Source organism: Schistocerca piceifrons, chromosome 7 (genome assembly GCF_021461385.2).
Source record: "Schistocerca piceifrons isolate TAMUIC-IGC-003096 chromosome 7, iqSchPice1.1, whole genome shotgun sequence".
NCBI classification, from domain to species: domain Eukaryota; kingdom Metazoa; phylum Arthropoda; class Insecta; order Orthoptera; family Acrididae; genus Schistocerca; species Schistocerca piceifrons.
This window is the reverse complement of record NC_060144.1, coordinates 82,735,151-82,763,149: the sequence shown is the minus strand read 5'-3', so window position 1 is coordinate 82,763,149 and position 27,999 is coordinate 82,735,151. Positions and strand designations below refer to the sequence as shown.

Here is a 27,999-nt window from a genome sequence, read left to right as displayed (position 1 = left end):
ATTTGTGATACAAAACTGATCATTTATGTTAACATGTTATTCCAACATGCAAACAGAAAATGCTAGAAAGTAGTTTTGTGTCTAATATACAAAAACATTGAATTTCCATTTGGAAATCTCATTAGAATTCCGAAACCTTGTGAACTTTAACTGAAGTTTTGTCAGTACTAGAAGAAGTGTACTCATACCTCTTTGTTTCTGACCCACTCCTATAAATTAAAAGAGTAAATAAAAATCAGTGAGGGATGTATATGGTACTTGGCTAGTTTCGCAGTGTTCAAATATTGCTGAAAATATCTTCAAAAATACGTCGTCGACATATAAAACGCAATGTTTACCCAAGAGTCACAATGTTATTTACCACCGCCTTGCTGCTAAGAAGTTGTCAGCTGAGGCAAAGAGAAGTAACGCGACCGAAAGGTGACTTGTTGGTGTAAAATGCATACCTGTGTGTGTGTGTGTGTGTGTGTGTGTGTGTCTGTTTGTGTGAGCACTGATCATTTTGGAGAAATCTAGGCACTAATGGGCTAAATATGAATGACACAAATTGCTTCTAGGTTACTTTAGTTCTTCCTAGCTGCATCTTATGGAAGCCATCTTGCAACTGCTGTTACTGTGGTATCGATAGCTACGATGCCACGGCGTAGGTGCAAGTTAGTAAGATGGATCTACAACACAGACACCAACGACAGCGCCGTCTAGCCGGCGCTGTGCAGCTCTACGAGCGCCGCTGCAGAGTCTGCCCATTTGATCAAGAGCAGACGGCCAAGCAACTTAGCTTCTACTTCATTGGGGGCTAGCTAGCCATGAATGATAGTTTGTCCTACTACTAGAACTGTTAGCTTTGATACATCCGGCTTCGCACCTCCGGGCTCATCTTTACACAAAGTTATTTATGTCACTGACTATTATTCTCTGTTAAATGTACTTTTACGTTAAAAGCAGTACCGAGATCTTTACCTCACCTGCTCCTACTCGCTTCCTACATTCGGCCTACCCTTCAGTTTACAGGAGCAGACCATCGCACCGCCTTCCAGGAGGGATATAAAAACTGGCGACGAGCAGGTACTCAAATTTTTTTTCCTCTCCTCTTATCTGTTTTTTTTTTTTTTTTTTTTTTTTTTTTTTTTTTTTTTTTTTTTTTTTTTTTTGCTCGGTACTGCTTTCTCTTCCTGCTAGCCCAATGTGACTACGTGTGCTAGTGTTTCCGCCCTTCACTCTAAGACTTTCATTTGTATCAACCATGGATTCGCCACAGGAACACGCGTCGCTGTCCGATCTCGTACGTTTTCACGCTCAGCAAATGATGCAGCTGCTTGCTGCCGTAAATGGCCTGGTCACACTACAAACTGCAGCTACTTCGACACCTTTGAACTCCCACTTCCGTGACAGTGTAAATGTGGTAGCTGCACGCTACAAATTCTTTCGTCTTCGGCGTGGTCCTACTCAGTCACATAAATCATGGTTAGCGGACCTTCAGGGACTAACTTCTGATTGTGAGTTTAATTGTTCATGTGGACGCTCATATGCAGATATGATTAGAGACGCTATTCCGCAGAATGTGGCAGATCACTGTATCCGCAAGCAAATCCTCAAATTTAAAAACCCGTCTTTGCAGGAAGTAGTGGACTTGCTAGACAGACAAGATACATTAGACATGGCTACTTCCGCTTCGACGTGACCCGGGTGTGTGTTCTGTTAGCGCGGCACAACACGTGCCCTCCCGCCCGGCCACAGCACGGCACGTCATGCCGCGCCGCTCGCACACCACAAATCAAGTTTCCAACCAGACACCTATTCAGAAACTGAAATCATGTCCGAACAGCTTTCGTGTCCACCCACGGGACAGATGCCCATCCCATCAAGCACAGTGTTATTTTTGTAGTAAGAAAGGACATGTGCAAGCTGTGTGTACTAACAAGGGAACCTCCCCATCGCACCCCCCTCAGATTTAGTTATAAGTTGGCACAGTGGAAAGGCCTTGAAAAACTGAACACAGATCAATTGAGAAAACAGGAAGAAGTTGTATGGAACTATGAAAAAAATAAGCAAAATATACAAACTGAGTAGTCCATAAGATGATAGGCAACATCAAGGATAATCTGAGCTCAGGAGCGCCGTGGTCCCGTGGTTAGCGTGAGCAGCTGCGGAACGAAAGCTCCTTGGTTCAGGTCTTCCCTCGAATGAAAAGTTTTAATTTTTTGTTTTCAGACAATTATTATCTGTCCGTCCGTCCGATGCGATCACTTTTTTGGGAGTGATTATCACATCGACAAGAAAACCTAAATCGGGCAAGGTAGAAGAATCTTTTTACCCATTCGCCAAGGGTACAAGTTAGGTAGGTCAACAACATATTCCTGTCATGTGACGCACATGCCGTCACCAGTGTCGTATAGAATATATCAGACGTGTTTTCCTGTGGAGGAATCGGTTGACCTGTGACCTTGCGATCAAATGTTTTGGTTCCCACTGGAGAAACACGTCCTTTCGTGTACTAATCGAAAAATGGCTCTGAGCACTATGGGACTTAACTGCTACGGTCATCAGTCCCCTAGAACTTAGACCTACTTAAACCCAACTAACCTAAGGACAGCACACAACACCCAGCCATCACGAGGCAGAGAAAATCCCTGACCCCGCCGGGAATCGAACCCGGGAACCCGGGCGTGGGAAGCGAGAACGCTACCGCACGACCACGAGATGCGGGCTGTACTAATCGCACGATTTTGCGGTGCGGTCGCAAAACACAGACACTAAACATGTTACAGTGAACAGAGACGTCAATGAACGAACGCACAGATCGTAACTTTGCGAAAATAAAGAAAGTAAAATTTTCACTCAGGGAAGACTTGAACCAAGGACGTCTCGTTCCGCAGCTGTTCACGCTAACCACGGGACCACGGCACTCCTGATTTAGCATTGTCCTTGTATTGCTTATGTTACACATGGACTACTCAGTTTGTATATTTTGCTTTTTTTTCATAGTTCCACACAACTTCTCCCGGTTTTCTCGATTGATCTGTGTTCAGTTTTTCAAGGCCTATCCACTGTGCCAACTTATAACTAAATCTGAGGGGGTGCGATGGGGACGTCCCCTTGTAAGAGAAACTCTAATTCACAACCTGTCTCCTGTTCGCGTGACTCGCGTGGGTGTCACCGCAACAGAAACCGCCGTGATCATGATTCACATCAGCCTATAGACGTTAATGCCATTTATTCAAAGCCTTCTGCTTCACGTGCTTCTACAGCTCGTCGTGTGAATCAAGTTTTGTCAGACACTTCCTCTCGCATTCAGCGCCATGCGAGGAAACTTTTTGTGACTTTGAACATTCGTGGACATTCTGTTCGGATGCAGCTGGACACTGGTGCGTTCGTTTCTCCACTGAACAAATCAACTTATGACTTGCTTGGTTCGCCCCCGCTTCGTCGTTCCCATTCCACGCTGACTGCTTTTACTGGACAGGAAATATCAGTGCTCGGCATGTGTAGTTCGCAAGCAACATATGGTGCAACAACCCGTGCAGTGTCTTTCCATGTGCTCCGCTCTAGTGATGCTACGAACATTTTTGGCATGGACGCATTTGAACTTTTGTGCCTTGTAATTTAGGACAATGTACTTTGCATCAACACCAGATATCATGCAGACAATATTGCCGCACTATGTTATGATTTTGCTGAACTCTTTTCTGATGGCCTTGGTTGTGCCACAGACTTATGTTATAGTTAAAGACAATGCCATGCCTTATTTTCCGGCGCGCACGCCCGGTACCGCACGCACTGCGCGACGCCATAGCCGCTGAACTTAAGCATTTGCAAGACAGTGGTGTGATTGACCCCGTTTCTGCTTCGCCATGGGCTTCGCCTACAGTGTGTGTGAAGAAACCAAATGGTCGTCTCCGCATTTGTGCTGACTTTAAGTCTACAGTAAATCCCAAGACAGTGTTAGCTACACTTCCCTTACCGCATCCTGAAGACATTTTTGATAACTTTGGTGCGGGAAAATTCTTTCCCACAGTTGACTTGCGGGATGCATACTTTCAGATGTCGCTAGACGAACAGTCACAGTGCTACACTCCTGGAAATTGAAATAAGAACACCGTGAATTCATTGTCCCAGGAAGGGGAAACTTTATTGACACATTCCTGGGGTCAGATACATCACATGATCACACTGACAGAACCACAGGCACATACACACAGGCAACAGAGCATGCACAATGTCGGCACTAGTACAGTGTATATCCACCTTTCGCAGCAATGCAGGCTGCTATTCTCCCATGGAGACGATCGTAGAGATGCTGGATGTAGTCCTGTTGAACGGCTTGCCATGCCATTTCCACCTGGCGCCTCAGTTGGACCAGCGTTCGTGCTGGACGTGCAGACCGTGTGAGACGACGCTTCATCCAGTCCCAAACATGCTCAATGGGGGACAGATCCGGAGATCTTGCTGGCCAGGGTAGTTGACTTACACCTTCTAGAGCACGTTGGGTGGCACGGGATACATGCGGACGTGCATTGTCCTGTTGGAACAGCAAGTTCCCTTGCCGGTCTAGGAATGGTAGAACGATGGGTTCGATGACGGTTTGGATGTACCGTGCACTATTCAGTGTCCCCTCGACGATCACCAGTGGTGTACGGCCAGTGTAGGAGATCGCTCCCCACACCATGATGCCGAGTGTTGGCCCTGTGTGCCTCGGTCGTATGCAGTCCTGATTGTGGCGCTCACCTGCACGGCGCCAAACACGCATACGACCATCATTGGCACCAAGGCAGAAGCGACTCTCATCGCTGAAGACGACACGTCTCCATTCGTCCCTCCATTCACGCCTGTCGCGACACCACTGGAGGCGGGCTGCACGATGTTGGGGCGTGAGCAGAAGACGGCCTAACGGTGTGCGGGACCGTAGCCCAGCTTCATGGAGACGGTTGCGAATGGTCGTCGCCGATACCCCAGGAGCAACAGTGTCCCTACTTTGCTGGGAAGTGGCGGTGCGGTCCCCTACGGCACTGCGTAGGATCCTACGGTCTTGGCGTGCATCCGTGCGTCGCTGCGGTCCGGTCCCAGGTCGACGGGCACGTGCACCTTCCGCCGACCACTGGCGACAACATCGATGTACTGTGGAGACCTCACGCCCCACGTGTTGAGCAATTCGGCGGTACGTCCACCCGGCCTCCCGCATGCCCACTATACGCCCTCGCTCAAAGTCCGTCAACTGCACATACGGTTCACGTCCACGCTGTCGCGGCATGCTACCAGTGTTAAAGACTGCGATGGAGCTCCGTATGCCACGGCAAACTGGCTGACACTGACGGCGGCGGTGCACAAATGCTGCGCAGCTAGCGCCATTCGACGGCCAACACCGTGGTTCCTGGTGTGTCCGCTGTGCCGTGCGTGTGATCATTGCTTGTACAGCCCTCTCGCAGTGTCCGGAGCAAGTATGGTGGGTCTGACACACCGGTGTCAATGTGTTCTTTTTTCCATTTCCAGGAGTGTATTTTTTGATCCACACCCACCTTGGCTTGTTCAAGATTCGCCGAGTTCCGTTCGGTTGTGCTTCGACTCCTGCTATTTTTCAGTCTTGTTTGCTGCAGTTGTGTGCCACTGTCCCTGGTAGTGCCAATTATCTGGACGATATGGTTGTATCAGGTCGCACCCCTGACGAACATTTGCAGAATTTGCGTGCCTTGTTTACTGTACTTTTGCAGGCAGGGCTAAAGTGTAACAGAGACAAGTACAAATTTTTTCAAACTGAGATTCAGCATTTAGGACATATGATCAACGGACAGGGTATCCACCCCTCACCGCCACATCTCAGTACGATTAGAGACTTGCCAGCACCCAGGAACTTCAAAGAACTTCAGTCTGTGTTGGGCAAAATTTCGTATTATATTCGGTTTATAGCAAATGCAGTAAAGACTGTACCGTATTTGCGGCGCCTTCGGCGTAAGAACATTCCTTTTGTTTGGTCTTCAGAATGTGACGCTGCTTTCCACAAGCTCAAGACTGCTTTATTGAGTGATCGCTGTTTGATTCCTTTTGATCCCTCCAAACCAGTTGTTTTGGCTGTCGATGCATCTTCTCACGGCATCGGAGCTGTTCTCTCGCACCGCATTAATTCTGTCAATCGCTCGATAGCTTTTGCGTCTAAGTTGCTCAATTCTACCCAGCAAAACTATTGTCAAATCGAGAAAGAAGCGTTAGCTACTGTCTATGGAGTGACAAAGTCTTATGATTTTTTTGTACGGTCGCAAGTTCTAATTGGTCACCGACCATAACCCTTTGACGTCGTTCTTTCACCCGTCAAAGCCTGTTCCAGCCCGTACGGTACAAAAGTTTCAATGTTGGTCTTCCTTTTTGTCTAACTACAATTGTGAAATCTTGTTTCGGCCTACGGCCCAGCATGGCAATGCTGATGCTTTGTCTCGTCTACCTGTCGGTCCTGACGAAGTGGTTGATTCTTCCGAACTGTCCTGCTTGTTCATTGATTGGCAAGATAAGGAATTAGCTGATGGTTTTCCGGTGGATTTTCGTCGCATAGCTTCAGCGACAGTCGCCGATGCTTCTTTGCAGATTCTTTTGCAGTGTATTCGCACTCAATGGCCTCCATCTCCGACGCAGTTTCGTGATCCACTTGTTCGACGTTACTTTGCGTAACGTCACAACTTGTCTGTATACAACCGCTGCGAACTGAGAATGGCATTGATAAACAAATTGAGAGTTTGCTTGCTAATTGTCACTCTTGCGCGGAGCATCAATCTGCTCCCCGTCAGCGCTTCTTTGTATGGCCGACTCCTATTGCGCCTTGGCAGCGCGTTCATACTGATTTCGCGGGTCCTTTCTGTGACACCCCCTGGCTGATAGTTATTGATGCGTACAACAACTTTCCTTTTGTTGTGCCTATGTCTTCTACTACATCTGCCAGTACTATGCGGGCTTTGACGTCTAATTTTTTGCATTGTGGGCTTTCCTAAAGGGGGCGCGAATTGTCGTCCATGAAGACGAACGCCTCGCCAATATGCTGTCAATATGTTTGCACTATTGGTCGGAGAATGGCATTCACGTATCGCACAGCCGTTACGGCGCCTTTCATGACTGCCAGCGGCGCACGTCGGCCCCACATAATGCCATCCCTAAACATCAAGGAACTTCCACCTTGCTGCACTCGCTGGACAGTGTGTCTAAGGCGTTCAGCCTTACCAGGTTGCCTCCAAACACGTCTCCGACGATTGTCTGGTTGAAGGCATATGCGACACTCATCAGTGAAGAGAACGTGATGACAATCCTGAGCAGTCCATTTGGCATGCTGTTGGGCCCATCTGTACCGTGCTGCATGGTGTCGTGGTTGCAAAAAGGATCTCGCCATGGACGTCAGGAGTGATGTTGCACATCATGCAGTCTATTGCACACTGTTTGAGTCGTAACACGACGTCCTGTGGCTTCACAAAAAGCATTATTCAACATGGGTGTGTTGCTGTCAGGGTTGCTCCGAGCCATAATCCATAGGTAGCAGTCATCCACTGCAGTTGGGCGGCCTGAGCGAGGCATGTCATCGACAGTTCCTGTCTCTCTGTATCTCCTCCATGTCCGAACAACATCGCTTTGGTTCACTCCGAGACGACTGGACACTTCCCTTGTGCCACTTCCTGGCACAAAGTAACAATGTGGACGTGATCGAACTGCGTTATTGACGGTCTAGGCATGGTTGAACTACAGACAACACTAGCTGTGTACCTCCTTCCTGGTGCAATGACTGGAACTGATGGGCTGTCGGACCCCCTCCGTCTAACAGGCGCTGCTCATGCATGGTTGTTTACATCTTTGGGCGGGTTTAGTGACACCTCTGAATAGTAAAAGAGACTGTGATTGTGATACAATACCCACAGTCAACATCTGTCTTCAGGAGTTCTGGGACCTGGGGTGATGAAAAACCTTTTTTGATGTGTGTATTTCTACATATAAACTGCTTCTATTACTTACTAAATTACACACTGCTTTCTTATTGGCACTACTAAAATAAATTATAGGTTAGTAGACGAGCATAGTTCCACCTTTGTACTGTGCGTTGGTACCATACATGAAATTTATTAAAAATATAGGTTCTATAACAATGCAAAACAGACATTATAAGTGCCGCTTATCTAAGTTACAGCTTAAAGTGCACTTATTGTTCAGAAATACCGAAATAAACAAAACCTGTACAAAACTCGTCTGGTATAAAAGTCAACCTGGCGCATTCCGAGTGGCGACTCCGTCCCGTGCGAAATCTCGTGCTGGCTAATGTCGCTGCCTTTGTTTGGATAATTCTGGTCTGGGGGAAAGATGGCGTACACTCGATGCTAGGTTAGTCAGTTCGCTTGTGCGCTCATTTGCGAGCGTGCTGCGAAGCGTCGCTGATTGTGAAGCTTGCGCGCAAAATTTTCCTGTTTTCACCCACACCACGACATCGCGCTGCAGAGCACCGTCTCTGTATGCTCCGAGAATAGGGTAATATTCGACCCATCAGTCGTGGCACTGCCCGGTAACGTGCACCGGCGACCAGAGGCGTGCACCAAGCCTGCACGGCCCAACTGAGTACGCAGCCTCGACTCGTGCTGTCCTGTCAGCAGTCAGCAGTCAGCAGTCAGCAGGGCGAGCCTCGACTGGCACTGCCCGGTCAGCGGTCAGCCGGGGGAGCCTCGACTCGACGCAGTCTCCACAGCGCGAAGCCAGGCTGGAGCTTTCGGCAGAGAGCACGTGCTGTTGCATCTGGTGGCGCTAGCTGTGTGAGCGACTTTTCGCTTTCTTCCGAAGCAGGATCTTCAAGTTGAGTTATTAGTTACCCATTCTTAAAACTTGACTGTTAAGATTTGTTCGTTATTTCTGGACTGTTGTTTTCTCAGTCCATGACATGTGTGATAACAAGTCGTGTGTTTTCTTGCCTAGAAGTTGTGACTTGTGTTTTTGGGTTCTTTTAAACTCATCTTGAGTGATGTTTGATGCCTTGATCTTAGTGAGAACCATTTCGAAGTTATTGGTACCTCGATTAACTCTTCATCGGCCATATTTTCCATTACCGGTGCGGCTGGATCTGACCATTGGAAATCGGTCAGATTGTCGGTCGGTCGTGAACTGTCCCTTGGTTGCGTTGCCTTCCGATTAAGAGCTTGTCGGTCGGGCTGCCTGTCTCACATAAGCATGCGTTGGTGTTACTTCCCAGGCCGACCCTTGGAACCTTCTGTTCGCCGCTCCTTCCGTTTTACATATCGATTTCCTTTTATTTTTAGGTACTTTGTGGCCTTCAGCCGAGTTTTAGCTTATTTAAATTGCAAGGCTGTTCTTTTAGGTCTTAAGCCGTAAAATTGTTTTCTGCATGGTGTGAGCGGGCTTCAGCCGAGTTTTAATCTCTCTGAAGCTAAATTTCAATATCTTGGTCTTGCCCTTAAGTCATAACATTGTTATTCTTTAGTATGAGGCCTTCAGCCGAGTGTTACATGAAATATTTTGAGCTAAGGCCCGCAGCCTTTTTAAATTGAAAACTCTTCTTCCTAAGCCGTTAAACTGTTTTGTTGATATGCGTCCTTCAGCCGTTTTCAGCCTATTTAGAATTAACATTGAAAATCTTTGTTTTGGCCTGTTCTTGCTTAAAGTGTGGCCTTCAGCCTATTTTTATTGAAGTAATAAAATTTTTTTTGAAAGAAGTGAGATTTCCCAAAGGACTCCTGTACCTCAGTTCCTTGCTTAGGCCTTGGGCCATGGAATTTCGTATGTGGAATTCAGCCGATTTAAATCAAATCAAAGGAGCTCTTTCGTTAAAAAGTTTTTAATTCTTGGTTATGTTATCATGTGTTTTAACTAATAAAATTTATATGTTGAGTGTAACTGACAGCAACTTATTTTGGCCCTTTTCCACAAATAATATCTCACCCTTTCTATCCTGCTAGTCCAGGGATTTTAGTCTACAGTCGCAGTTCTCGTATTGGACACTGGCTGCTGGTTTCCTTACAGAGTACCTCCTCAGGGCATCCCCTGGCATCACAATCACTTTCCAAGTGTATACGCTGAGATCAACAAATGTCATAGGTTGTCTCGTAGTATCGTGACAGAGTGCGTTTTGCTCAGTGTAGTGCAGCAGCTCGACTTGTGACACGAATTCAACAGGTTGTTGGAAGTCCCCTGCAGACATAATGAGCCATGCTGCCTCTATAGACATCCATAATTGTGAAGGTGTTGCCAGCGCAGGAGTCTGTGCACGAACTGATCTTTCGATTATGTCCCATAAATGTTCGATGGGATTCATGTCAGGCGATCTCGGTGACCAAATCATCCACCTGAACTGTCCAGAATGTTCTCCAAACCAATCGCGAAGAGTTGTGATCTGGTGAAATGGCGCATTGTCATGCATAAAAATTACATCATTGTTTGGGAACAGGTAGCCAAACATAACCATTTCCAGTCAATTATCGATTCAGTTGGACCAGTGGAGCCAAACCATTAGGTGTTAAAAGAGCCAACACCGTTGAGAAGCCACCACCATCTTGCACAGTGCCACGTTGAAAACTTGGGTCCCTCACTTCATGGGATCTGTGCTGCACTCCAACTCTAGCATCAGTTGTTACCAAATGAAGTCGGGACTCACCTAACAAGGCCACTGTTTTCCTATGGTCTGGGATCCAACTGGTACGGTCACGAGCCCAGGAGAGCCACTGCAGTCAGTGACGTGCTGTCAGTAAAGGCATTCGCGTCGATCGTCTGCTGCCACAGCCCAGTAACGGCAATTTTCGCCAGATTGTCGTAGAGGATACAGTCATCGTACATCCCACATTGATTTCTGCGGTTATTTCGCACAGCGCTGCTTTGTTAGAACTGATGCCTCTACGCAAAAGTCCCCGCTCTCGGTCGTTAAGTGAAGACTGTTGGGCACTGCTCTGTCTGCAGTGAGAGGTAATGCCCGAAATTTGGTATTGTCAGGACACACTTGACACTGTGGATCTCGGGATATTGAATTCCCGAACGGTTTCTGAAATGAAATGTACAGTGTGTCTAACTCCAACTACCATTATGTGTTCAAAGTCTGTCATTTTCCATCGTGTGTGCGTGATACTACCGCCATCTGTTTGTGTGTATATCGATATCTCATGAATTCTGTCACGTTAGTGTATTCAGTATTTGATGCATATACTTTGGAAGTGAGCAGGATGACTCTTTGCCGGGGGTAGGCTGAGGATGACACATTTTGTCGAAACTGGTAGCCAGTTGGCACAATAAAAGATTGCGATTGTAGACTGAAACATATATTATTTATAAAGTGTACTGGTCGGTGTTCGAACCGCCAGTAAGTGTAGAATATGAGGTCCTACTATGTCGGTCCATATATGGAATAGAAGTATGCCTTGCGACCGCACAGACAGCCAGTGGACAGTGGCTCACCTTGATGATGCTCTCCAGCACCCTGAGTCTGCCTAGGTCTGCAAGGCTGGGTGCCCGCAGGTAGTCGTCACCCTCGCCAAAGACGTCCTTCAGCTCCTGGTGGGCTGCATCCTGCCACTCGGGGTGGAGGGCCAGCAGAGCCAGGGTGTAGCTGACGGTCACGGCCGTCGTCTCCGTGCCGGCTATCAGAAGATTCATGAGCTGTAAGGCATTTCAATTAGATTAGCTTGCATGCACTGTTCATTCTGTAGGACCACATCAAGGAATGTTCGTGAGCGTGGGAAATCCAGAACACACCATTAGCCGAAACCTACCCATGCAAGGAACAGAAGAATATTTCTAAATAAATAAGATGGTAGAGCAGTCTACGAGTGTACTGACAGTTCATAGCGTCCAACGGGCACCACACTTCGGTGCTCAGACACGTCGCCATCGTCTGGTGTGGTGGCGACCTGAGCTCCTGAGGGCGCGCGGCCGACCAGTAGCCCCTGCCCCCGCAGACAGCTCCGACCGCGGTCCGCGCCCACAGCTGCGCGTCGGCAGCATTGATGTAAGTTCTCTGTCCGCCCTGGTCGCCAGGCCGATTTGTTTGCCGAGAGTCTTCTTAATTAACTCAGTGCTGCTTCCCAAACCTTCCTAAGATTACAGCCGCAATCTCGCCTAATGAGATCGTCCCTGGTGCGAACTTCTGTGGCCTCTGTCCCAGTATTTGGAAGTCTGTTCCAAGTTCGTGCTACGCTCGTACTCCATCACATGATTCTAGGACGAACAGTGCTTTGCGACCGCTGACTATCTGGAATACGTTAGTCGAGTTAACCTGTGGTGTTCTCGACAACGACTTCGACAGTGTACACCTACGGACTGTTAGACCAACAAATACGTCGGGAGAAACTGAAGAATCACAATAAATCACATGTTCATGGTTTATTTGCAAACTATGTTCGACAGAGAGCTGAAAATATGAAATTCTCCTTCCATCAAATAAATTCAGTATCTCCTGTGATACACAAGGGTTTTTACTAGACCTTGTTTTGTTTTGGCTGTTGGATTCACTGCTGCCTTCACTATTCCATAATTCAAAGCTACCCATTCTACTGTATTCGTCTCCATTGTTGTCGTTTGAAACTCTCATCAGTTTCTCGTTCTTTCAACTTATCCAGGTTCTATCTCCTTACTTTTCTAAGGTTCTGCAAGTGATTCACCTTTAATCTACATTTCGTAACTAATCAATTATGGTCAGAGTCCATAACTGTGCCTGGAAGTGTCTTACAGCTTGAAGTCTGGCTCTGAAATCTCTGTTCTACCATTATATAATCGATATGAAACCTTCTGGTGTCTCCAGGTCTGTTCCACACATACGACCATTTTTTACGCTTCTTAAACCAACTGATAACGACGATTAAATTGTCTTCTGTTAATAGTATTACTAGACAGCTTCCGCTTTCATTCCTTTCCCCCAGTCCATATTCTCATACTGTTTTTTCTTGTCTTCCTACTACCTAATTCTAATCACTTGTCGCATTTAAATTTTCTTCTTCTTTAACTATCTGCATAAAGTCTTTTAATTCAATATATTTGTCTTCATCATCTGCAGAGCTACATGGCATACAAACTTGTAATACTGCGTCCAGAGTTGGCTTTGTGACTGTGTTGGCTACAATAATGCATTCACTATGTTGCTCATAGTAGCTTACCTGCATTCCTATTTTCTTGTTCATTGTTAACTTACACCTGCGTTACCTCCGTTTGTTTGCGTATTTATAGCCCGTACTCAAGTGATGAGAAGCCCTATTCATCCTGTCACTGAGTTTTACTAATGCTCACTATATCTCACTTCAACCTTTTGTGTCACCTCGTCACTATAGGCCTGTACCATGGGAAGTAAGGAGAGGATGTTGTTTGGTGGCTAGTATCCTTTTCTATAACACAATTGCATGGATGTATTAACTGGGTTCTTTATTAACATAAACAAAGGGTCCAGGGGTTGTGGTACAAGCTCTTCCGTAATAGTCCACGTTAGCCTTACTCCAGGTGAAGTACAATTCCTGCTATAAATAATACTATGGTCTCTATGTGCTGCCCGATACTGAGATTCTGGTTGCGACTGCGGCTGTCTAAGACCGCAGATGACTCGCTGGATGCCTGACTAGTCCCTCTGGTCCGCGGCGGCGATCTAAATATTGCCGTTGGCTGAGAGGGCGTTGGCGGCGCTTTTCTTACAACTCCATCTTCAGCGTCTGTCGGTCTTCTCGCAACCTCTTTGCTGCCTGGTGTGCCGGCGACAGCTTACGCCAACACACAACCTATTCATTTCCTTATTATACTTGGTAACCTACCTACCAGCTTAAGGAATCTAACATAACTTCCTATCTGTAGAATAGCACTTTTGCTTTCCTAATGTCGACATCCTCCTGAGTAGTCCCCACCCAGAGATCCAAACAGAGGATTATTTTATCTCTGGAATATTTTACTCAACAGGATGCCATCATCATTTTACCATTCAATATTTTTTTGGGAAATGTAACCAGTAGTTTCCCATAGCTTTCAGCTATTCACAGTACCAGTTCAGCAAGCTGTGATGGCTAACGTTATAAGGCCAGATCAGTCTCTCATCCAGCAACGAAAGTTTGCTTGATCTCTCCATAGATATCCCTCTGTTTTGGCTCCACCTAGGGTATCACTATCTGTATCGCTGAGGCATGCCGGAAACCCCATCTCAGTAATGTATTTGGTTCATGGGACAGAAGAAATCATATAAAAACTTCTATAGTAGAGCGTAAAAACTGTAGGGCTGGAAAGAGATTGGAAATGCTGCTCGAGATGAAGATGTTGGTACAAAGAGAGGAATTGATGGCTGGCTGCATGACACCAGTCAGTGGACTGATGACTCAAAACGAAACCAGCGCCACATGGGGTAGCTGCGTGGTCTAAGGCACATTGCCACAGTTCATTTGGCTCCCCCTGTTGGAGGTTCAATCCTCCCTTGGGCATGGGTGTGTGTGTTGTCCTTAGCGCAAGTTATTTTACGTTAGATTAAGTAGTGTGTAATCCTAGGGACTGATGACCTCAGCAGTTTGGTCCCATAGGAACTTACCACAAATTTCGAAATTTCCGAAACCAGTGGTAGGTACTGATTTCTACAACTGTCGATCTGAGGCTGGGGACACGGTAATCTGTTTATCATTAACGGTATCACTATTGAAATAGGTCCTATTTCTTGTGGACCCAGCAATGGTTAGGGTGGGTTTTTGTTGCCATCTCGCTACTCACTGCTCGCCGGCTTGGCCTGGCGGCATTAAGGTAAGTCTGCGGAGCCTTAACGGCCCATTTGAACCACAGCGGCGGCCGTAGTGGCCGAGCGGTTCTAGGCGCTACAGTCTGGAACCGCGCGACCGCTGCGGCCGCAGGTTCGAATCCTGCCTCGGGCATGGATGTGAGTGATGTCCTTAGGTTAACTAGGTTTAAGTAGTTCTAAGTTCTAGCGCACTGATGACCTCAGAAGTTAAGTCCTATAGTGCTCAGACCCGTTTGAACCATTTTTTGAACCACAGCATCGCTGCTCGCAGTGACCCTCGCCAGGTGATAATAAGAGGATGGTTTGTATTTCGAGCCGTGAGCATCGCCAGAAGACCTGGAACTAGAGCCATGATTGGCATCTCCAGCAGTGCCGTGTTTGCGAGCTATGTGAACAGCTGCAGGGTAATTACTCCAGGCGAGCAGTGAGCAGGAAGGCTTCAGCGTAGACGTATCAGGGCTTCTGGCGAGCAGGACGTGTGGCGTGCCTGAGGTGCATAAACGTGTCCTTATAATGGGCCAGGTATGAGCCGAGAAATGGGGGCCTCCAGATCGCTACTTCTTATGAGTGGGATCGAAGGGCTTGGGGTATGGTGGCTCGAGTTTTCAGGATTTGCCCCTTGTACAATCTTGGAATTCACACTCCATTCCATATCTAACGATTCATATTTGTGTTAATATTATTCTAATGTAGTAGATGAAACAATCGTTTTACAGCTGTGTGAACGAGTACTTATTTGTGTGTAGATTTATGTAATCATTATTATGTGAAACGAGAAAATATTCTGGTAATTAATTTACAGTAAATCTAAAAGACCACATGCTGCAAAGAATTATGCGAGAACCAATTTTTATATTTGTCTCAAACAGTGCGACAGAGTTGAGAGTACGACGTAGGTTCATTCGCTGAGTCATCTCCAATCAATGCTACAGCCAAAAACGTGATTGCGTGGACTGCATATAAGAGCCAGACGTTTCACAGGGGCATTGCAAGTGAATGTGTACTCGTCAGGCCCACTTCACTAATGTTTCTTCCACTCACGTTGTCATGTACAGCTATGTCCCTTATGAAAAATGCAGGGTGATTCACGAAGATATGGAAATATTTTAATACGTTATTCTACAACTAAAACTAAAGAAAAAAAGGCCATATTAACATATGTCCACAAATGTTTACTTACAGAGTTACGGCAAATAAAAGATTTTGCCTCTAATTTAGCAACTTCGCTAATATGAAGCCATCGCAAAATTGTACGAGGTTAAAGCAAAGCATGAATTCCATTTATTTTGTTGTTATCGGTCTGGTGAATCTAATAAAACATGTCCCAGACGTGTACCTGCAGTAGTTTTCCAGTACATCCATAGAAGCAAAGAAGTAATCTCGTAAAATTTTTAGTTTATTAACTACTTGACCCAATTTGTTTTGTAAATTTCAGACAATTGCACAAAGTTTTCAAAAGAAGTTGTAGACAATTTGATTTTGGAAAAATAAAATAAAAAGTAGACACCATATCGGCGTATTGCTCTGTCGTAAATTTGAAAGGCATCCCTGTTTCATAAATAATCTACAAAGTACAACAGTTAATTGTAGTTTCACTTAAATACACTGTTGTTATTATATTCTTTCACTGAACAATACAGAAAACTAGCTCGTTTGAAGGTTAGGAAACGACTGAAACAGCGCATTAACCGTTGCCAACAATGGCATAAACGTTTCTACATTCTTAATGGAAAGTAAAAAAGTTTACTTGTATAATAATCTTTGCTTCTCTGGATGTTCTGGAAAACTACTGCAGATACACGTCTGGGACATGTTTTATTAAATTCACCAGACCAATAACAACAAAATAAATTGAAATCGTGCTTTACTTTAACCTCCTACGTTTTTGCGATGGCTTCATATTAGCGAATTTGCTAAATTTCAGGCAAAATCTTTTTATTAGCCGTAATTCCGTAAATAAACACTTTTTCTTTAGTCTTAGTTGTAGAATAACATATTAAAATATTTTCTTATCTTTGTAAATCACCATGTATATCGCATGGTCGTAGGTCCATTGATCACATTGACCTTGACTGAAGCGAGGGTCGGAATGATTTTAACAGTCTGCTGATCTACCAGCAATGAGTATTTTTCAAGGATGGCACACTATTTTCCATTAATTGCCACCGTGCAATGTGCACCACAGCTTATCACAAGCCACATGAAAATATTTCGACAGGATTGAAACGGGTTATAACGCACTGTCATACTATGTACTTCTTTCTCCACGCACCTTCACCCTCAGATTGGCACAGTTCTATGTGTCACGGTGTCTGGGGGTCTCTGTCCTCGAATGCTAGCCAATAAGAGGCCAGAACAGGCAACGTGTCCCTATAAGGGCATGCTCTTGACAGCCAGTGGTAGATGGAAAAACGAATTTCTCAGTCGTTCCACATGATCGTCCACGTACCCAGTGTTCCATGAGTTTATACCAATTGTGCTATGTTACAGTTTCAGTTTCCTGCATTAGTTGTCTTCCGATAATTGTCTCGCACTAAACTAAGGTGATATCTGAGACGTTTTAGATAGCAAAAGGCCAATTAGTCATATATGTTACACCTTTAAGCAAGGACAGATACGCAGTCAGCACATAAATCGGAAGGTGTCCACATGTAAGGACTATATGGGCTTCCAGAATCTTACAGAACATTGTGAGTAGGTACACTTCTAGTCTACAGAATTGTTAAGATGCAGTAAACCAACGAAGATACTCCTCAGGCAAGTGGGTGGACTTATGCCTCTGACTTGGATGGGGCCAGAATAAAAAATAGTGGAGTAGAAAATTACAACACTATAGGGAAGTTTGACATTTGAGGGAAAAAATATGTTAGAGATATGTAAAACTGCATCAGTTGCGACAGTAAGGAATGATGAAAGAAGCTGCAGGATAGCCCTAAATGTAGCGTTGAGAGAGTAAGGAAATGAATGGTGGCGGAATTAGCAACAGGTGGGATCGGAGATCACAGAGGTGAGCCAGGGGGCTGAGCCTGACACACAGCAGCGTGCACACTCTGTAAGAGCCAAAGTTCAAAGGACGATGAGTTCCTACCATTCAAATTCACTTCACGAGTTTAGTTTAAGGTCTATTCTGAAACGACGAGTAATGTGATAAGGAATGGAACTTGATCCCACCTGAACAAGTAAGTATGTCTATGCTATGTACAGGATATATGTTGTCACCTTTTCAGTAAGACTTTATTGCTGATGACAAAATTGTGACGGCATAGTGCTCCGTATGTGGTTAGTATTATCTTCATGCTGTAAAACTGTTCGCCGGTCGTTGTGACCGAGCGGTTCTAGGCGCTATAGTCCGGAACCGCGCTGCTGCTAGGGTCGCAGGTTCGAATCCTGCCTCGGGCATGGATGTGTGTGATGTCCTTAGGTTAGTTAGGTTTAAGTAGTTCTAAGCCTAGGGGGCTGATGACCTCAGATGTTAAGTCCCATAGTGCTCAGAGCCATTTGAACCATTTTGAAATCTGTTCCGTGAACCATTTTCTAGACACTCAGTGTTCAAATATTTATATTTCGAGACTCACGTGACACATAAACTATGTTTTGAAGAGTGTTATTAGTATAAATAAGGTGAAGCTCTCGTTTTATATCAAGATAAAATTTCCATAAACTCCATAACTTCATGTAGAACGCTTAGGGAAGACATGTTCTGATACTATGGTTTTCCAAATTTGATCTTTGCAATATGGGATTCAGGTGCAGACTTTTGTAGTGATAATACCATTTTCAAAAGAAGACTTTGCCACTGAGTCTCCACACTAAATTGTCTTATCCCATATTTGATTTTGTACTTTGAAGTCACGCTGGTACGTTCTGTTGCTGTGTGTTTCCATTCCATGATTAATGTGATTTGAAGAGAAGTAATAAAATGAGCTCCAACATGGAAAGTAGGCGTTTCCGGACACATGTCCACATAACAAGTCACCTAACGTTACCGCTGGATATATTTCGTAAACCACATCAAATACTGACGAACCGATTCCACAGACCGAACGTGAGGAGAGGGGCTGGTGTAATTGTTTAATACAAACCATACAAAAATGAACGGAAATATATTTTTCAACACAAACCTAGGTTTTTTTAAATGGAACCACGTTAGTTTTGTTAGCACATCTGAACATATAAACAAATACGTAATCAGTGCCGTTTGTTGCACTGTAAAATGTTAATTACATCCGGAGATATTGTAACCTAAAGTTGACGCTTGAAACCTCCGATGTTCAGTTGCGTGTTGTAACAAACACCGGCCACGGGTGTTTCATAGGACGTGGAGGACGCATAAATTGGCCAGCCCGTTCTCCTGATCTTACACCTCTGGACTTCTTTCTGTGGGGTACGTTAAAGGAGAATGTGTACCGTGATGTGCCTACAACCCCAGAGGATATGAAACAACGTATTGTGGCAGCCTGCGGCGACATTACACCAGATGTACTGCGGCGTGTACGACATTCATTACGCCAGAGATTGCAATTGTGTGCAGCAAATGATGGCCACCACATTGAACATCTATTGGCCTGACATGTCGGGACACACTCTATTCCACTCCGTAATTGAAAACGGAAACCGCGTGTGTACGTGTACCTCACCCCTCATGGTAATGTATATGTGCGTCAGTGAAAAAGACCAATAAAAAGGTGTTAGCATGTGGACGTAATGTGCTGTTCCAGTCTCTTCTGTACCTAAGGTCCATCACCGTTCCCTTTGGATCCCTAAGTAATTCGGTGCTCTCCGATACACACGATCGAACAGCGGAGGAGTGGTACTCATGCGTCAACTTTAGCTTACAATATCTTCGGATGTAATTAACATTTTACAATGCAACAAACGGCACTGATTACGTATTTGTTTATATGTTCAGATGTGCTAACAAAACTAACGGGGCTCCATTTAAAAAAACATAGGTTTGTGTTAAGAAACATACTTCCGTGCATTTTTTTATTGTTTGTATTAACCAATTACACTAGCCCCTCTCCTCACGTTCGGTCTGTGGAATCGATTCGTCAGTATTTGATGTGGTTTACGAAATATATCCAGCGGTAATGTTAGGTGACTCACCCTGTATATATATGTAATGTGATAGTTCGCAGGCTATTGCAGCCAGATGACGTTGAAACAAATGATAGCACTGTTAAATCATAGCCATCATATTAATGTGCTTAAAATGGGTAAATGTCAAGCACTCGAAAGACGTGAACTTTTCTGAGCTATGCTACGTAATATTTTCGGTAAAATAGAACTGACAAACAACAAGTACTTGAGGTTCGTCTTTTCTTGTACCTCCAATGAATACACATTTTATGATCACTAACAGGTTACTGATAAGTTAATGTTCACTACAATAAACACGTATCTTGACAAAAGAAAGAGTCTTTCTGCTTCTAAGTTTGTTGTTCTTATTTTAAGTGTTTCATTAATAAACCCTATGTTACTAGATCAAAGCGATAATTTCTCACGTTGCAGGGACAGTATTGATGAAAGTGGAAAGATGGTTTTATTCACAGATTGTAACAAATTGCTCTTCATTAATGGAATCTACTGAGTAAGATAATTATGTGAGCAATGTAAAAAAAGAAATGTGTTTTTTCCTTTAAAAACATGCATTGTCAAGATGAGAATGTTTCACCCTACCGATTTAGTTCGTAAGAGCATATTTTTTGTCTATGAAAAATGGAGAAAAATGGCAAGATGAAGAGCTATAAGGGAGAAAAGGTTGGAGGAAAAGAAGGATGAAGCGAATGAGTAGGACAACAAAGAGAAAAGGGGTAGGAGGGGAACAAGAGATAAGACGAAAAACCAGGAGAAGTCTAAGGATACAGCAATAGTGAATGGTGATGTAAATGAGGACATAAGAGTGTAAATGATATAGGATAAGAATAGAAGAACAAGATGAAGAAAAAAGACAAGAAAAGAAGTGGGAGAAGAAAGTAGAATGAAATGTGTAACAGACAGTAGAGAAATATAATGATGGAAGTGAAGGGAAGGAGGAGGGGGAAGAAGGAGGAAAGAACTGGGAGAGGAAAGAAAGGGAGGAGAAGAAGAAAGATCATGTGGGTAAGGGACGAAAACGAAGCAAAAAAGTAAGAGAAAATAATACTCAAAGAAGGTAGTATTATATGAAGGCAAGCTGAAAGAAAAAGATATAAAAAGAGGCAAATAAAGGTGATACTGAACCAAAGATTCAAAAGAAAGGAAGAAGAAAAAAAGGAGCAAAAGGAGAATTCAGGATGGAAGAAGAAAAAGAAGGTGAAGGATCAATATGAGGAAGAAGCTGTGGGGAATAAAGTAGAGGTGGGTGGGCAGGTAGAGGAAGATTTCGATGAATTGTTCGAGGAAAGCTGAAAGAGGTGTAGAACTAGGAGAGAGATAAGGATAAAGTGAAGGAGGAGGAAGAAAAGTGAATATGAAAGCAATGAGATGGAAATGGAGCAGAAACAGGAGCTGAAGAAATGAAGAAGAATGAGACAGAGAAAGAGTTGGATGAAGTGGTCGAGGGAAAATGAAGGCAAACTGGAAATATGAGTAGGACAATGTGATGCAAGAGAGAAAGTGGTGTGGATGAGGAAAAAGGAATGGAGGTCAGAAGATGTGGATAAAGTGATGGGGAGTAAAACAATGGATGATGACCAGGATGAGGAAGAGTTGGATGAAGTGGCGAAGCAAGAATGAAAAAGAAGTAGAAATGATGCAGTGACAAGGTTAAAGTGAGAGAGGAGGAAGAGAAGTGTAGATGAAGATGGAAGTGCAGACGGAATGAAGTTGGAAAAAACAGGTTGATGGGAGGAGAAGAAGACGAATGGGGATGAGGAGGAGGAGGAGGCTACAGGTGTGGATGGAGTGTAAAGGGGCAAGGTAGTAGAGAATTAGCAGGAAGAGGAAAACAATGAGAAAATGGAGGACGGATGATTGTCTCTGCCTATGACTCACCTCTCCCTGAACCTCATCGAGTGGCACTGCAGTCTGATTGCCTGGCTTGAGCAGAGCTTCCAGCAGACGCTGGCGTGTCTTGGTAGGTCCATCCTCTGTGGCTGCCGACCCCATGGCGATGCACTTAAGGGCCCAGTCCTGCATAATTTTCACGAACTTGAACACACCACGTCCTTTGGAGGTCAGCTGCAGCAGGAACTTGTTCTGCATCCATGGCCGCAGTATCATCATCTGTAAAAACCATGTGGAACTCGTCAGTGCTAGTCTCCATCTAGGGGCAGGGACAGACAAAAGGCCACGAACACTGGTGTCTGTTAATCAAATCATATCGCCCAAATTATGAATACTGCTGAAACTCCCTAAATAAAATCAAGAATATAAGAGCCAAAATTTAATTCATGGTAAAAGTAAAAACATTAATTAAATGTATAAACAGTTACGTATCAGTTCCTGGTTGCTCCTATCTGTCAGTAGTGGTCGCTATTGTGAACGCTAATGTCAGTAATCCAGCTTCCGGGAAATGGGTACCATTCTCGAGCCTAGAGACGGTGGATCATCCTTCCCGTTATCTAGCTAAAAGCCTCCTGTTTGCAAAGGCAAGTAATTTCCAAAGAAACTCTAGTATTTGGCCATACACTTTTGAAAAAGAAATTTCTCAGAGGACTGACAGAAAGAAGCATCTTTCAATAAGTAGTATGAGCATTATTGGGACATATCCGAATGAAGTGCCTATACTGATGCGTCAAAACTTTTATGACCACCTGCTTCCTAGCTTGTTCATCCGTCTTTGCAACAAAATACATCACTGATTCTGTGTATCATGGATCCGACAGTTAGTAGGCAGGTTTGTGTAAGCATGTAGCATTAGATGTCCACGCACAGGCCGTATAGTACGCGTATAAAACGGAATGCTGAATGCATACACAGTGATGGCACGTGGTAGTGGTCCAGGTGAATTCCATAGGATTTACATCAGGTGAATGTGTCGCCGAACATCAATGAGAGCTCACTGTAATGCTCTTCAGACCACTGCAGCATGGTTCTGGCTCCGAGTCACGGACAATAATGCTGCTGAAAGATGACATTGCCTTCATCGATGTTATCAGATATGAAGTGATGCAGGTGGTTCACAGTTGTCCGTATGTCTTTGATTACTACCACAAGTCCAATGCAAGAAGTGGAGAATATCTCTCGTGGCATAATACTGCTCCTGCAAGCTTGCATACTTGGAGCGCTGCACATTTCGAGCCACTGTTCGTACAGTTCACGGTAATTATGGAGACGGCCATCGATCTAGTGTAGCAAGAATTTGATTCACCCGAAGTGCCAGCATGTTTCCATTGATTGATGGTCGAAGACCGAAGGTCCCGTGTTCACAGCAAACATAACTGATGATGGCATTGGGTCAACATGTGAAATTCTAGGGACGGTCTGCTCTGGAGCTCCATTTTCAGCAACGTACAATGAATGGTGTGCTCCAAAACACTTCTACGTTCACCAGTTTTGTTCTCTTTCGTCAGAGATGCCACAGTTCACCATCTATCCTACATAATAGAGCAGATTCGTGTACATCCAATCACTTAGCGCCCAGTGGTAGTTTCACTGTCCTTCTACGTCTTTCCATAGATGCCCATGACAGTAGCACGTGAACAATCGACCAACTTCCGCCATTTCCAATGCTCGTTCACAGGCTCTGTGCAGTAATAATCTGCCCTTTACCAAGGCCGTATATCTCAAATGGATTTCCCCATTTGCAGCCCGTATCTTCGCTAGGGTGATCCCCCCTCTGTGTCTGCTCCGCTTTCATACTTTTGTTACCGCGTCACCTGTCCACAACGCCATCAGACGGCATTGAACGCCGCAGTGGCCAGTATTCATAATATTTTTGCTTATCAGTGTATATTCCGCCTTAGAAACTGGTTAATCGGAAGGTCAGCATCTTCAAATAATTTCGTGGAGAAATGTTAGTTGCTCACAGTCTGCTTACAGGCTTCGCAAAGGTAGGACGAAAGTCGTAGGCCCTATGGAGCAGAGCTGTGGTTTAAAAATTTCAGGGTGTATGAAGTCGGGAATGAGTGGTAAACATCAGTGTTGCTTTTTTCCGCGTTTTGTAAGAAACAGAGCGACTGGTAATCATCAGTGTTGTTGTTTGCCGCTTTTTGTAAGAAACAGAACGAGGTAATGAGCTAGCATTTGCTAGATAGACAAAGCTTTCATACCAGAACACGCAGAAAACAGCTAGCCGGAGGTAGTGTTTAATAACAGCAAGGCAGAGTTGGTGAGGTCTTCAGAAGACAGTAAATTCATTTTTTTCCAGTGGAAACTTGTAGCGTTTTCGTGCGTGCACTTCTCTCCTTTAACGATAGATTGCCATTATAAGGAAACATCCCCTCCCCCCCCCCCCCCTCCAATACAATGACAGAAAAAATCCCAACATAAAAATAATTAATATAGACTTATTAAATTTTGGGAATAAATTATCCAGGTAACATATTTAAGTCTTTAACACTGCAAAATCACAATTAAATAAAGCACGAGCTAAGCCATTGCAAATGTGGATGCTGGTACATTAACAACCGGTGTAACCACCAGAATGCAAACATGGAAACGTGTATGCATTGTGTTGTACAGGTGCCGGGTGTCAGTTCGTGGGATGGAGTTCCATGCCTGTTGCACTTGGTTGGTCAGTACAGGGATGGTTGATGCTGTTTGTGGATGATGCTGCAGTTATAGTCCGATGATGTGCCATATGTGCTCGACTGGAGACAGAGCTGGTGGTAGAGCGAACAAAGGCAAAATATCGACACTATGTATAGCATGTTGAGTTACGACAGCGGCACGTGGGCCGGCATTATCCTGTTCTAAAACACCCCTGGAATGATGTTAATTAATGGCAGCATAACAGGTCAAACCACGGGACTCACGCACAGGTCTTGCAGTCAGGGTGCTTGCAATAACCATGAGAGTGCTCCAGCTACAATACGAAATCGCATCCCAGACCATAACTACACATGCAGGATCAGTGCGCCTAGCACACAGACAGGTTGGTCGCAGGCCTTCAACAGAGCAACACACAGACATCACGAGCAACGAGGCAGAACCAGGTTTCATCAGAAAACAAAACAGACCTCCTCGCTGTCCACCAATCAGCTCTTGTTTGACACCATTGAAGTCGCGGATGGTTTGGCGTCAGTAAAATGCATACTACAGGACGTATGACTCGGAGCTGTCCTTGAAGTAACCGATTTGTAACAGTTTGTTGTGTCACTGGAGTACCAGGTGCTGTTCAGATTGCTGCTGCCACGTCGAGTTGCTGCACTACTCCGGACAAAGGTCGGACCCCAAGACTTTTGTCATCTTAGTGTACCACGTTTGTATTTGAAATATGCGGTCCTCGATATGCATTGAAACAGTTCGAGTTGTGCGCACTGGAAACCTTCCACCCTGCAGCCACGTGACTCTGCTGGCTGCAAGTCGTATTTTCAGATTCAATTTCCGAAGTGTTGGCCTACGATATGCACAGTAATACGTCTACAGTTTAGCTTCCTCGTCTGCGGTATGTGCCTAAACCGTATATGCAACACCGAAACTAGTGTCTCAAAATAACGACCACGAATATTCACTCCGACTGTTGCGTGCGACACTGAATTTTCGCTTCTTACTCGTTCGCTCCTATTGCTATGTCGACATTACCATGCGACTCTCTTTAACTCGACTTTTCTCCCATAACATTACACGCATTCACTGTTCAAATTCTTACGTGAAAGTATAGTTTTACATTCTTATGTTTGTGTAAAAATTGTGTAAATCACAAGTAAATAACGTGGGTCCTGGGTTTTTCTGGGCATAAACAACGTTCAAATTCGTTACAGACGACAGTCGCCGATATTTCGAGGGGTGAGCACGCTGCCATTTTCAAGGCAAAGTGCCGACGATGTGACCCAGTTGTACACCTGTAATTAATTTGAGCATCCTATGTGCCGGGAGACACCCAGGTCCTGCATCATTTACTACAGGGAGCAAATGTATCCTTGCTTGCGGAGGTGGGATAAACTTCCCAGTAGCACAGTAAGAGTACAATGCGCGTTGTCGCATTTGTTGGGGTGTCTTCATCAAAATACTGTTCCAAACTTTGCTAAAGTTGTACACCACATTAATTCTCCTGCCCCCCACCCCCCGTCTCTTGTTCGTGAAAGGATCTATTACACTCACCGGCAGTTGGCTGGTTGGCTCTGAGCACTATGGGACTTAACTTCTAAGGTCATCAGTCCCCTAGAACTTAGAACTACTTAAACCTAACTAACCTAAGGACATCACACACATCCATGCCCGAGGCAGGATTCGAACCTGCGACCGTAGAGGTAGCGCGGTTCCAGACTGTAGCGCCTTTAACCGCTTGCCCACACCGGCCGGCCCGGCAGTTGGATATTGTTTACATGACACTGTTTCGGCATCATTTAATGATTACTTCAAAAACTTCAGCTTTTTCTTGGGATTGGCTGGACGGTGCAGTTTGACTGGGAATTTCATTTTATAACTTTCCGGCATTTTGTGAAGTTTGAACGTTTCTGTGACTCGCCATCTAATCTTGTATGTGGAGAAACCTGTGATAAATCTCACGGAGGAGGGTCTTGACGACACAGCTTCATCCGTGTTACGGAAGAGCTTAAATTTTGCAACGACTCCCAAGCGCTTGCCGTTGGATGGTTTTTATTAGTTTTATTGAAGAGGCTGTTTTTAAACTACCTTCTAATGTTGCAGAGGAGGTAAGGAGGGAGCCATGTCGTATGCTGGCTGGGGCGCGTCCGCTCGAGTGTAATGTGACGGCGGCTGAGAGGGCTGCCTCACGTTCACTTCGACTTGATCCGGATACTGTTATTTTACCCAAGGTCTAGCGTAATGCTACAGTTGTTTTCGAAAAACAGCATTACATCCGAAAGAAGCAATGTTTGCTGTCTGACTCAGCGCATCGCAGGACCGGTGCTGACACACAAAAATTGTTAGAAAAAACTAACAAGCTCCTGAAGAAAAACTCATTGTCACAGGAGACTATCGTCATAATTCTTATTGTGCTCGTCTCCCTATGTTATAAGGCTTTCTAAATGTCACGAGGAAGGGTCCCTCTTAGGCTGATTGCGAGTAATGTAGATGCTTCGACACAGCGTGTAGCAAAACACCTCGCTATCCTGTTGAGCCCATTAGTAGGTCAGTGTGAGAGTCACATTAAGAAATAGTCGAATTGCTCACGTAGATTAGAGACAATGCGTCTGAAATGACAGTGATATTCTAGTAACTTTTAATGCGGTCTCTCTCTTCTCTCGTGTTCCTCTGGTTCGTTACGTTTAACTGAGGTGAGGTTTGTTGCACTCTTATTAACGTACCCACTTCGGTATGTCTTGACTTCGACTTACTTTCTATTGAATGACAAGTACTCTGAGCAGTCAGGTGGAGTTGCGATGGATAGCCGCTTGCCTCATGTTATTGCCAATTTGTTTACGGCAAACTTCGAGGAAAGTACCTTGGAGTCAGCGGCTTTGGAACCTACGTGTATGTTCAGATATGTAAACGATGCTGTTGTAGTTTGGCCTCATCGCAGATACAATCTGAACGACCACTGAAAACACCCTGAGACGTAGCAAATGGGGATCCAATCCATTCATATTTCCCACTCCCAAGGTCAGCTAAAACTTTTTTGCTTTTCGTTGCTCATTCTATGTCTAATGCAGTTGCACACATAATATGTAATCAGCACAGTAACATGTAAAATTTTATTTATACATAATCTGTATTAAACATGTGTCTGTTGTTTACATTTATGTTCATGAGTCTAATGGTGCAGTTGCTTCCACTTGAAGCCTGAATAATTAAAAGTGACAAAATGGTTCAAATGGCTCTGAGCACTGTGGGACTTAACATCTTAGGTCATCAGTCCCCTAGGACTTAGAACTACTTAAGCCTAACTAACCTAAGGACATCACACACATCCATGCCCGAGGCAGGATTCGAACCTGCGACCGTATCAGTGCCGCGGTTCCGGACTGCAGCGCCTAGAACCGCACGGCCACCGCGGCCGGCTTAAAAGTGACAGCTACTAAACTTACGACATCATATAATGGGAAAAACACTGTGAACAAATAAGCAGCAGAGGAGTTATTGTCAAAACGCATTCGGAAGCAGACGCTCCCAACGTTTCGAGCACATATTTGGAATTATCTGACGTTAATTAGCTTATGAAATATTGACATTGAAAGCTTGGACGCCCAAAATTTCAATCGCCTGTTTTGCTTTAATGACTGCAAGATTCTGAATTTTGAGAACATAAT

The 27,999-nt window shown here is 44.7% G+C and overlaps 1 protein-coding gene across 2 annotated transcripts in view; it reads right to left on the bottom strand.

Moving 5' to 3' along the window:
- LOC124804940 (cytochrome P450 4C1-like) overlaps positions 1-27,999 on the bottom strand; it is a 97,506-nt gene that overhangs the window by 6,261 nt on the left and 63,246 nt on the right. For both annotated transcript variants that reach the window (XM_047265322.1, XM_047265323.1), the window contains 2 exons: positions 21,677-21,907; positions 11,407-11,607 (listed from right to left, as the gene is read on the bottom strand). In XM_047265322.1, coding sequence (XP_047121278.1) covers positions 11,407-11,607; positions 21,677-21,907 — 432 coding nt within the window. The remainder of the gene's footprint in view (positions 1-11,406; positions 11,608-21,676; positions 21,908-27,999) is intronic.